The sequence below is a fragment of the Carcharodon carcharias genome, chromosome 13 (assembly GCF_017639515.1).
Source record: "Carcharodon carcharias isolate sCarCar2 chromosome 13, sCarCar2.pri, whole genome shotgun sequence".
Taxonomy (NCBI): domain Eukaryota; kingdom Metazoa; phylum Chordata; class Chondrichthyes; order Lamniformes; family Lamnidae; genus Carcharodon; species Carcharodon carcharias.
Genome location: NC_054479.1, coordinates 76,277,378 through 76,289,714, shown reverse-complemented (window position 1 = coordinate 76,289,714; position 12,337 = coordinate 76,277,378). Strand labels below are relative to the sequence as shown.

Here is a 12,337-nt window from a genome sequence, read left to right as displayed (position 1 = left end):
GTCCCATTTAAGCCATGGATGAGAAGAAATTTATTCCCTTAGAGGGTTGTGGGTCTTTGGAACTGTCTTCCACAGAAAGCAGTGGAGGCAGGGTTAATGAATATTTTTAAGGCAGAGGTAGAAAGATTCTTGACTTACAAGGGAGTCGAAGGTTATCGGGGGTAGGCAGAATGTGGAGTTGACGCCACAATCAGATCAGCCATGATCTTACTGAATGGCAGAGCAACCTTGAGGGGGCTGAATGGCTGACTCCTGCTCCTAATTCGTACGTTCGTAAGAGTCTGTATAATGTGTAGTTGGCTTACTAATCCTCTTGGATCTCGTGATGATATGATCTGCCTGAGACCTGGACTTAACACACAGGGTGCCAATGCACCTACAAGTCGAGAACACCTGTGTATTATCAGCGCGTTGACTGGTTTCCTGACGGTCTTCCACAATTGCACTTTCCAAATTCATCTTTGGGTGTGTCTTCAATACAATTGGAGTGCTGGGTGTTATACAGTTGTACAATTCCCTTAACTGGCTTCTGTTTCTCCTTAACATCGCTCCATTTGCTGCTGTGACTTCATAGGACCTCGGCTTACTGCACACTTTGGATACTCCTATGGATGACCAGGTTCCCTGGCCAGGATGTATGGTCTGAATCTTTTATCCTATGTGCAGATTAGGCAGTTCTGCATTGGCATGTTGGTCATGTGCTGTTTTCATTCTCCCTTGTTTTTCACAAAGTTTCTCCTGCACTTCTGAGAGCTGGGACAGGTGATGGCTTGGCAAGGTTGCCCTATCCTACGTTCTGAACATAATTTCTGCTGGTGAAGTGAAGTCCATATCTGAAGGTGTTACTCCTAAATGTAAAATGATGATATGGAGATCTTGTTTTATTCCCCTGCAGACCATGATTAATGCCTTAACAATTCTCTATGGCAGTGATTGGACATGTTGAACATGGAAATTCTGGGAATGGAAAACTCTGAGTCTCCACCATTTTGTTTCCCTGTATCCATTTTCTTTTCATATCTGCATGCTTGTCAATATTAACTTTCATCTGCTATTATTCCATCCACTTGTAAATGTCATCTTACTCTCGTGATTCCCCAGCAGTCCCCTCACATTTCACCATCCCATCAAGTTAGCTATAAGTTTGAAATTTGGCCCTTTTGGATTGCGTTTCTGAATCCAGGTCACAGATATAAAATAGAAATAGTCAGGATCCTAGTACTTTGCACGTGATTCTAAAAAGTGGAGAAGTGACCTTGATCTAATTTTGTTGCTTATAAATTTTTTAATACTTCTTCCAGTTTGATTCCAGTTTCTTACCAAAATATAGTTATCTCTTTAACTTCAGTTTTGTATTACTTGTCATAGGGTTATCAAAGGGGAGTTCATTTCACAATTGTATGTTCATTTCAGCACTAATTATGTATGTATTTCTTGTAGATGAATTTTCAATACATTTACATCAGAAATATTATATGGAGCTTCAATAAACAATGAAGCTGATGTACAACCTGTGAAGTGTAGACTAGATATTCAATGAATGAAACCAGAAGAATGAAGTAGAATTTTTGACTTTTGCTCATTACATTGCAGACAATAATTGCAACAGGTGTCTCATACGCATTCAACTTCAAAGAAAAATATAGTGTCGACATTATTGGAAACTTAACGAGTGGGTTAGTGCTTCATTCATAACTTTCTTTTCCTCATACTTTTCAGATTGAATCCGGATTATCCAGATTCTTGTTCAGTCTCCAGCATTTTGTGGTCTTTGCCTCAAATATTACATAGAATTAACAGCACAGCCATTTGGCCCAACTGGTCTATACTGGTGCTTATGTGCTACACAGACCACCTCCTACTTTAATTAATCTCACCTTTCTTTAACCCAGGGGTCATTGGACAGTGATCAGGGCAGGAATCCTGAGTGATTTCCCTCCTCTCTCTCTAACCCAGGCATCACTGGACTGTGGTCAGGAGCAGGAATCCTGACTGATTTGCCATCTCTCTCTAAACATGGCACTGGACAGTGATCAGGAGTTAATTTCCCTTCTTTTTAAATCAGGGGTCACTAAACAGTGATGGCGGCTGATGTGCACCTTCCAAACCTGTTGAGGTCAATTCTTGCTCTTGTCTCCCTGGGAAACAGGCTCCTGCTGTGGGTGGATCTCTCTGCAGATAACTCTTTAATAAATTAGAACTATAGGATGTCAGAGATGCAAGTAAGCTTCACTGTGTCATTAAGACACTTTGCAGAGAGAGCAACAATGAAGATGAATGGTGAATTGCTCTCTCTATTTATTTCAGCTATCAGAGCCCTCTCACTCCCAATACCGCAGTCTTTCAACAGAGTTTTGGTGATGCCTTCTCGATCGCTATTGTTGGTTTCGCTGTTGCATTCTCTGTGGCCAAAGTTTACGCCATCAAACATGATTACGTTCTAAATGGAAACCAGGTAAGTAATGACAATTAATGTGTATGTCACACAAAATCAATTGAGATAAAAGTGTTGTGGAGAAGAGGGAGTGCAGGGGGGAGGGGGAGTATGGAGGGAGTGGGACTGCAAAGTAGGAGGATTGTGGTGGAAGGGGAGTGTGGGGTAAGCGGAGAGTCTGGGGAAGGTTGAGTGTATGGGAGTGGGAGAGTCGGGTAAGTGTGGAGAAAGTGGATGTGGGGGGAGTGTGGGGGAGGGGGAGTGTGAGGTTAATGTGGGGAGAAGATGTGGGGGAGTGAGATTGTGGGGAAGATGGAGCGTGGAGTGAGTGTGGAGGAGGGAGAGTGTGGAGAAGGTGGAGTGTGGGGAGGGGGAGAGTTGGAGAAGGGGAGAGTGGGGGAAGGTGTGCGGGGGAGTGTGCAGAATGTGGAGCTTGGGGGGAGTGTGGGGTAATGTGGGGCAGAGCATGTAGGGGAGGGGGAGAGCAGGAGGAATGTGGGGGCATGTGGGAAAGGTGGAACGTGGAGTAAGTGTGGAGGAGGGTCAGTGTGGGGGTAATGTGGGAGGGGGCGTGAGGGAGGGGGATTATTGAGGAGAGGGAGTGTGGGGGAGGGAGAGTGTGGGGGAGGGAGAGTGTGGGGGAGGGAGAGTGTGGGGGAGGGAGAGTGTGGGGGAGGGAGAGTGTGGGGGAGGGAGAGTATGGGGGTGGGGAGGGGGAGTGTGGGGGAGGGAGAGTGTGAGGGTGAGTGTGGCAGAAGTGTGGAGGAGGGGAGTGTGTGAAGGGGGATTGTGGGGGGAGTATTTAGGGAGTGCAGGGGAGTGGGACTGTGGGGGAGGGGTGTTTGGTGTAGGTTGTGTTGGGGAGTGCAGCTTGGGGGAGGGGACAGGATGAATAGACAGTACCCAAATTTTAAAGGGGTGTGGCCATTGAGGGATTTCAGGTAAGAATGTACATTTGTAGCCGTATTTAACTGTAGGAATCACAGTGAGATTGTCAGTGTTCATTGTCATTGCTCCTCTGAAACTGACAGTCCGTGGAAATCTAGCATTTTTTTAAAAATTGTCATAAAGATGTGGTTGTTGCTGGCAAAGGCAGCATTTATTGCCCATCCTTGAGAAGAGGGTCTTGAACCGCTGCACTCCGTGACTCATCGTTGACCTCAAAGAAAGCTGCCGCCAAAAATCTCTATAGTGCGGATTCCTCCTTCCCTGACATTAATTTGAATCTAGTGCCCAGCCAAGGGGATCTCCAGGCATCCAGCAACAGTGATATCATCAGCAGGGTAAGCAGCCAATCACATTGAAGTATTGTCACAGACAGCAAACAGAAAGTAATAAAAAGCAATAAAAACAGAAAGTGCTGGAAATATTCTATGGAGAGAGAAACAGAATTAATGCTTCATGTCATAACCTTTCACCAGAATTCACTGCTTATTTTGCACTTCTGTTATGATCCCAGCTGCTGTTAATCTTGGGCAAGTCAGATCCCAAAGTGAAACCTGGGTTGATAGATTCTAACGTTTTTTTTAAGAAACTGTGGAGGTAAGTCACTGAATAAATTCACAGGCGTCTGCTGATGAACATTTAATATAAAAAAAATTATTAAGGCAAGAAAAATGAACCATATTGCACCAGACAAAAAGGTTGGAAAGATCTCAATACAAACAGAAGAAAATGATTCAAATCGCATTATTCCTTTACCCAGTAATATCATTATGGACACATAAACCAGTGAAGGTTTACAACTATCTTGACCCAAAGGCTTCTCGCTTGGGATTGGCACAGTTGCAAACAGTTTTCTTCTGGTGAATTCCTGAGCATTCACTTGATGCTTTTCACCCAACTTGTATCTCTCTCTGAGACATCCAAAACTGCACTCTAAACTCACTATTGCTTCAACTGCAGAGCAAGCACAAGTTCCCTAAACCCAGTCTTCCTCTGCTAATATGATCACCTTACTGAGTTCTAGAACTGATCCTTCAGTTAATTACTGTTCCAATAGCCTTATGGCTTTACTTCCCAGAGAGCTTAAGATCCTTGTTTTCTCTCTCACACTGAACTCTCTCTTGTCTCTCTGTCTCATTTGGCCACTGTTGCTAGGCAACAGCATATTTTTTCTCCAGAATCACTAAACTTTTAACCCATCTCTTTACCTTCAGGGGTTGTAAAACTTCATTAAAATGTACACATACAAATAAACCCAAAAGACCTGACATTGCAGTCAGGAGTCCATCCAGACTTGCTGCACCAAAGTTCATTCATAGAACTCAAATGAAACTGGAACCCTTTTTATCTTACTTAACACACAAATATATATATATATATATTCAACTTAAAAATTATACATTGTTCCTAACACCTTAAGTGAAATTTTTATTGGGAGATTTTACAAGAGAGTGAAATAAATGGCTGGGATATATACAGTGATTAAGGCGGAAATTATGTATTTTTTTTAAAACGTGGATTTTTGTTCATAATAGACAAATTTGACATTTCACAAACATAAAATTAGATTTTCAGTCCCAGAGAGGGAACTCAAGAGTAATTTTGAAGATAGAGCTTTGTTACTATCTGATGTGTGCCTCAATCAATAGGGTGTAATTTTTAAGGAGTTTTTCAGTGAGACTAATAGTGTAAAGGAGTAAACTATTGTCAGATCAATGGTGTCTAATTGATTACAGGTGTGGGAACTCCATCAGTGCAACATGTTGGGTAGAATTACTGAAACCAAAGGTATGGGCCCTGACAACATTTCAGCTGTAATGCTAGAGACAAGTACTCCAGAAGTAGCCATGCCCCTAGCCAAGTTGTTCCAGTACAGATACAACACTGGCATCATGTGAAGTCTGTGGACCATGTATAAATAGGGTGTCATAGACTGCACTCCCTTTTCAGTTATTTGAAAAGCTTTTTACTGTTGTTTTGTTTGTACTTCAGTCCCATGCTCCTGATCAACAGGCACCCGGTGCGGAGGGGCATGGGGAGGGAGGCGGACCTCCTCGTGAACCTGCTTCTGGGCCTGGCCAAGTTGGCCTTTAACAGGCCCAGGCAGCGGGTGATCAAGGGGGTCATCTGACTGGAATGTCTGCCCCCCCCCCACATCTTCTGCGGCTATGCTCACGGCTGGGTATCCCTGGAAAAGGAGCACAGGGTGTCGGCTGGCACCACTGAGGTCTTCCATGCTTGGTGGGCATTGCGAGGACTGGGCTGTTTCATTGATCCTTTTGATCACATTTTGATTTAATGTTGGTAAGTTTCCTTTAAACTTTGTCTTTGCAGTTTCCCTTTAAGGGGTTGCCTTTTCTTAATTCCTGATTTTGTTAATTTAGTTTACTTGGTTTGACTTGAAAGAGTCAACACTGGCATTTGCTAGACAATGTGAAAAATTGATCAAGATTTATTAAACTTCTTCCAGCCAGATGGCAAAGGAGGAGACTAGAATCAATCTTTACTCGGTTTTAGGTTTATTCACAAAGGTTGACATCTCAAATGTATAGTTCCTAATCCTACAACCTGGCACCAGTGTCAATAAATGCCTCTTGATACACTTTTAAGTAAAATCAAATAAACTAATTAATTAATGAACCACGCTTAAAGGGGCACTGTAACAAAAAACAAAACTTTGAAGAAAATTATCAAAATTAACTTAAAATAATGGTCTTGGGACTGGTGATGCACTGCAGTCCCTGCGGCACCCACTGATCTTGGATGGGCTCAATTGTAGCGGGGGACACTGCAGGTCCCATCTCCAAAGACCCCTGGGTGCAGATGTAACCATATAAGAGAGGCAGGCAGTCAGGTCAAACAAGCCCCTCAATCCTGCTTGGACCTGTTCATGGCCACCTTGGCCAGGCCCAGGAGCCGGCTCATGAGGAGGAAACAAAACTTGAGGAGCAGCCCCTTAGATAATGAAACAGGGGCTGCAACCTCTCACCTTCTACATGAACATGGAAAGCAGACTCCTCAAAGCTGCAGAAAATAGGTGTCTTTGAACCATCTTAACTTTCTACTGCAAGGGACTGTTGCATGCAACACCCTTCCTCCACCTCCAGAAGACAGGATGCTATCCCACGGTGTGTCTGGATGGCCGCAAGGGTGAGGAAATGGCAAAATGGAAGGGGTGCAGCAGCAGCCTGTACAGGAAACCCCTCTGCACAGAGTGAATGGCACGGGTGAATTTCCACAAGGTATCTTAAATTGTGGGGCTGAGGTGTCGGCCGGAGGTTTTGGGATTTGGGATCAATGTGAAATTATGTCCAAATGGTTGGGGGGAGGCGGGGGGGGTCAGTTCAGACAGAAGTCCACTGCACATTTGAGCCGCCTCAACATCATGATTGCAGTTGGAGTTCAGCCATGTTTTAAGGCTGTGGATGGTTTTGACCACAAACTGGACATCCAGAGATACATGATATGCTAGTTTTTGTGGCGTCATCCAGCCCGCTGCTCTGCCAACCAGCACATCCCTGACTCTGGTCACCCCGGCAGCCTGAGCCCTCTCTTCTCCCAGCTTCATGAACCTGTATTGGTAGAGGCATGGATTCTTGAGCAATGGCTCTCGGATGACAGCCGCTACTCCTATTGGGAGGGGGATTCAGCATGACGCAACCATGTTCTAGGCTTTGATCAGTTCCTCGTAAAAGACAAGCAACTCCCACAAGGAGACCTCCCAGGTCTATACCAGGAGCTGCAGGTCATAATTAAAGAAATACATCTCCAGTGTACAGCCCTGGGAGGAGGCTTGATGTAAAGATATCGCAGCAGGGTCTGAAAGTGGAAAGTTGCCACCTGGGTGCAAAGGCAACACCTGACCGCCCTCCCTAAGTGGGAGACTTAGTACCCCAGCAGTGACCCATTGCAGTTGTTTGCCCTAGAAGAAACTGTGACCTTCTTCTGTATCTTAATGACAAACACTAGGGGAGAGATCAAAGTGATCAATCAGTACCACAACATTGCAGCCATGCAGTTTGTTATGACCAGCACTTGACCCTTGGAAGATAGCACTTAAGCAGTCCTGTCCAGTGCCCCAGGTGAGTGGTGACTTTGGCCTCCAACTCTTGCCAGGATCCCTCAGCAGGGCTAAGGTAGACTCCAAAGGAGGTGGGCAGTGCTCTATGGAAGGGCCTAAACTCCTCCAGCAGGGAATCCATTCCCCCCGATCGACCAGCTGAAAGACCTTTGTGTTCATGACCACAATATTCATGTTTTTACACGTCTCCAAAATCGCTGTTAGCAAATTCCCCTCAATTACACAGTTACAAAATTAGCCAGTGCCCCAAGTTCAGTCTGCACCTATTTCTCCATGATTTTATCTACAACCACCCTTTTGTCATGCCATGTATTACTGTACAGTTCCAAAGAAGAGTCATATTGAACTTGAAATGTTAACTCTTTTCCTCTCTCCACAGACAGGCTGAATTTCCAGCACTTTTTGGTTTTATTGTAGAAAGACTAAATCTGGTTGCCATGTCTAGAAAGTGTAAAATGAAAAAACTTCTGCCTTTGTTGCATACCTTTTGATCCATGGCATGTGCCTCATTAAAGCCACATGTCAATTGAAAGCTTACGATAGGATGTGGTGATGTCGTCAGATACTTCTACATATTTCACATTTTTCACTAAGCTATTTGATGAGCTGTGTCTCCTCAATGACCTCACCTGCATCCTTTAACAGGATTTTTAATCTTTGACAAGACGGTTAAGCAAATTGTCTGCACAGCTTTAAGACAATTTGTTTTTTCTCTCACTGATTCTTGTCTCCTGATGCCATTAATACTTTTCTAGTGTTCTGATTACAAATATCAGGTTTTGTTAAGGGGATACAATAGTGCCTGATTGGATAAACTGTGGATCCACTGACTTTCCAAAAAACAATTGGTTTGTCATGCTCCATGTCCAGTTTCATTTGTGCCCTTTCTCATGGAAAGATTACTTGACAGCAAAGGTATCTCACCAGAGTTGACATCAGTACTAGTAAAATGGTTTACTCTAGCAACTTTTCATAGAATCACCACTCTTTTTAGTGATCTCAATGTGTTGTCATTCCCAAACCTAAAACAAATAGTACTTTTATACTCCCTAATGTTGTATCACTATAGAGTGAATCTAGATAACATTTTAGCTAATCTGTTCCCACACACTATTGAGGTGCAACCACTATATAATACTGCACAGTTAAATGAATCACAACTTCTTTTGATTAGTATAATTCCTTCAGGCTTTTGATTATCATCTTCTCTGTGGCATGCATCACCTTCAGAACCCTGCTGCTCAGCTTTGGGCAATTCATCGCATAACAATATTTTGAATCACACCTGAAGTACCTATTAATTGTTCCTTGAACATTCCTTGGGTTCATTCACTTACTATGGTTGCTCCAATTCTGTTGTCTGCTGTGATATCCAGATCTGCTAAAAGACGTCCCCATTTCTACTGTTGGGAACTCTTCCTTTGTACTGGTGCATGTGTCCAGTAGCTGGATGATCCTGAAATGTCCAATGAATAAGTCCTCCATCCTTTGTGACAATACAGAATGCTCCATTTGTCCCATTAAGGCTGCTGGAAATGACTGCTTCCTCAAGATTTTTTCAAAGCAGCAGACATCTGGTCCAAAAGAGAATCGTCTTTTTGAGAACCAACCTCAGTTAAAGTCAGGAGCCTGTCCCGTTGGAACACCTTAGCACAATCCAACAATTTAAATATGAACACTGGATAAAGAATCTCCAAACTGAATTTCAGCAATATTTTATACAGTCTGTTAAAGTCCATGATATATTCTTCCATGCAATGACCTGTATTTTGAAATCTATCAAAGTCTGACCTGGCTTTGTAGGCATCCAGTAGGTCATCTTACTGTTAAATTTCATCCATGAAACTGAATAGAAGAGCCAAACCTTCCCCAATATTCAATTGACAGGCATCCAGCTCACAAAATATTATGCTTCCAATTTTGTTAGGGAGTGATAATGCCAAAGCAATAACTTGTTTCCTCTTTGGTAGGGACATAACTCTAGGCCCAACCTTCACTGCTTTATCAGTGACTTTCCTTCCATCGTACTAGTGGCAGTAACAATCTCCAATTTTTTTTTCTTTGTTCTTGGGTGCTCATCCTCTAATTCAGAGGGCATAGCTGTGGGTCTGGAGTCAAATGTAGGCCAGACCAAGCAAGGATGACAGATTTCCTTCCTTAAAGGACATTAGTGAACCAGATGAGTTTTTACAAAAGTTGGTAATGGTTTTGTCAGACTTTTATTTCCAGACCATTATTGAATTCAAATTTCACTATTTGCTGTGGCGGGATTTGAACCTGGGTCCTCTGGATCTCTGGATTACTAGTCTGGCAATGCTACCACTACGCCAATGTCTGCCCCAAAAGAGTGATCCATCCCTCCTTGACATTCAATGGCATTACCATTGCTGAATTCCCCACTAAAAGCAGGGAAAACTCTCTGGTTGGAGTTATACCAAGTACAAAGGAAGATGGTTGTGGTTGTTGGAAGCCAATCATCTTCATTCCAGGACATCACTGCAGGAGTTCCTCAGCACACACAGCTAGAGTATTGAGTGCAGTTCTGGAATCCGCATTATTGGAAGGATGTGATTGCACTAGACAGTGTGCAGAGAAGATTTACCAGGATGTTGCCTGAGCTGGAGAGTTTTAGTTATAAGGAGAGATTGGATAGACTAGGGTTATTTTCTTTGGAGCAGAGGAGATTGAGAGGGGACATGATTGATATGTATAAAATTATGAGTGGCATAGATAGGGTAGACAGGAAGGGATTTTTCTCCTTGGTGGAGGGTTCAATAACCAGGGAGCATAGATTTAAAGTAAGGGGCAGGTTTAGAGGGGATGTGAGGAAGATTTTTTTCACCCAGAGGGTGGTGGGAATCTGGAACTCACTGCCTGAAAGTGTGGTAGAGGCAGAAACCCTCATAACATTTATGAAGTATTTGGCATACAAGACTATGGGCCTAGTGTTGGAAAATGGGATTAGAATAGTTAGGCACTTGTTTGACTGGTGCAGACTCGATGGGCTGAAGGGCCTTCTTCTGTGCTGTAGACCTCTATGACTCTATAGTGTCCGAGGCCCAACCATCTTCAGCTGCTTCATCAATGACCTTCCTTGCTTATCAGGTCAAAGTTGGGATGCTTGCAGATGATTTCACAATATTCAGCACCATTTATGACTCCTCAGATACTGAAGCAGTCTGTATCCATATGCAGCAAGACCTGGGCAGTGTTGGAGTTTGGGCTGATAAGTAACATTTGTGGCACACAAGTGAATTTAACCATCTCCCTTGACATTCAATGGCATTACCATTGCTGAATCCCCCACATCCTGGGGGTTAACATTGACCAGAAACTGAACTGGACTAGCCATATAAATACTGTGGATACAAGAACAGGTCAGAGGCTAGGAATCCTGCAGTGAGTAACTCACCTCCTGACTCCCCAAAGCCTGTCCACAAGTCAGGAGTGTGATGGAATACTCTCTATTAGCCTGGGTGAGTGCAGCTCCAATAACACTCAAGAAACTCAAAGCCATCCAGGACAAAGCAGCCCACTTGGTCGGCACCCCATCCAGAATCTTAAATACTCACTCCTTCCACCAGCAAATCACAGTGGCAGCAGTGTGCACCATCTACAAGATGCTCTGTAACCATGCTCTGTACCCATCTGATTCACTACTCTCCTTCAGGGAAGGAAATCTGCCATCCTTACCTGTTCTGGCCTACTTGTGACTCCAGACCCACAGCAATGTGGTTGACACTTAAGTGCCCTCTGAAATGGCCCAACAAGTTCCTCAGTACAAGGGGAATTAGAGATGGGTAGCAAAAACTGACGACCATGAAAGAAAAAAGAAAAAAACAACTCACCAAGTCTCCTTCAACAGCAGCTTCCAAGCCCATAATCTCTACCAACTAGGAAGTCAAGGGCAGCAGTTGCATGGGAACACTACCACCAGCAAGTTCCCCTCCAAGTCACACACTATCCTCGCTTGGAATTATATTGTCATTCCTTCACTGTCGCTAGGTCAAAACATGGAATTCCCTCTGTCGTAGCACTGTGGGTGTACCTACACATAAGACCATAAGACATAGGAGCGGAAATTAGGCCATTCAGCCCATCGAGTCTGCTCCACCATTCAATCATGGCTGATAAGTTTCTCAACCCCATTCTCCTGCCTCCTCCCCGTAACCTTTGATCTCCTTACCAATCAAGAACCTATCTATCTCAGTCTTAAATACACTCAATGACGTGGCCTCCACAGCCTTCTGTGGCAATGAATTCCATAGCTTCACCAATCTCTGGCTAAAGAAGTTTCTCCTCATCTCTGTTCTAAAAGGTCTTCCCTTTACTCTGAGGCTGTGCCCTCGGGTCCTAGTCTCTCCTACTAATGGAAACATCTTCCCCACGTCCACTCTATCCAGGCCTTTGAGTATTCTGTAAGTTTCAATCAGATACCCCCTCATCCTTCTAAACTCCATCAAGAATATACCCAGAGTCCTCAAACGTTCGTCATATGTTAAGCCTTTCATTTCTGGGATCATTCTCGTGAACCTCCTCTGGACCCTCTTCAGGGCCAGAACATCCTTCCCGAGATACGGGGCCCAAAATTGCTCTCAATATTCTAAATGTGGTCTGACCAGAGCCTTATATAGCCTCAGCAGCACATCCCTGCTTTTATATTCTAGTCCTCTCGAAATAAATGTCAACATTGCATTTGCCTTCCTAACTACCGTGTCAACCTGCAAGTTAACCTTAAGAGAATCCTGGACTAGGACTCCGAAGTCCCTTTGCGCTCCAGATTTCTGAATTCTCTCCCCATTTAGAAAATAGTCTATGCCTCTATTCTTCCTACCAAAGTGCATGACCTCACACTTCCCCACGTTATATTCCATCTG

General features: G+C 43.8%; 1 protein-coding gene across 1 annotated transcript in view; it reads left to right on the top strand.

Moving 5' to 3' along the window:
* LOC121286083 (chloride anion exchanger-like) overlaps nt 1-12,337 on the top strand; it is an 81,432-nt gene that overhangs the window by 24,185 nt on the left and 44,910 nt on the right. Inside the window, exons 7-8 of the mRNA XM_041203081.1 lie at nt 1,594-1,676; nt 2,308-2,455. Of these exons, the coding sequence (XP_041059015.1) occupies nt 1,594-1,676; nt 2,308-2,455 (231 nt within the window). The remainder of the gene's footprint in view (nt 1-1,593; nt 1,677-2,307; nt 2,456-12,337) is intronic.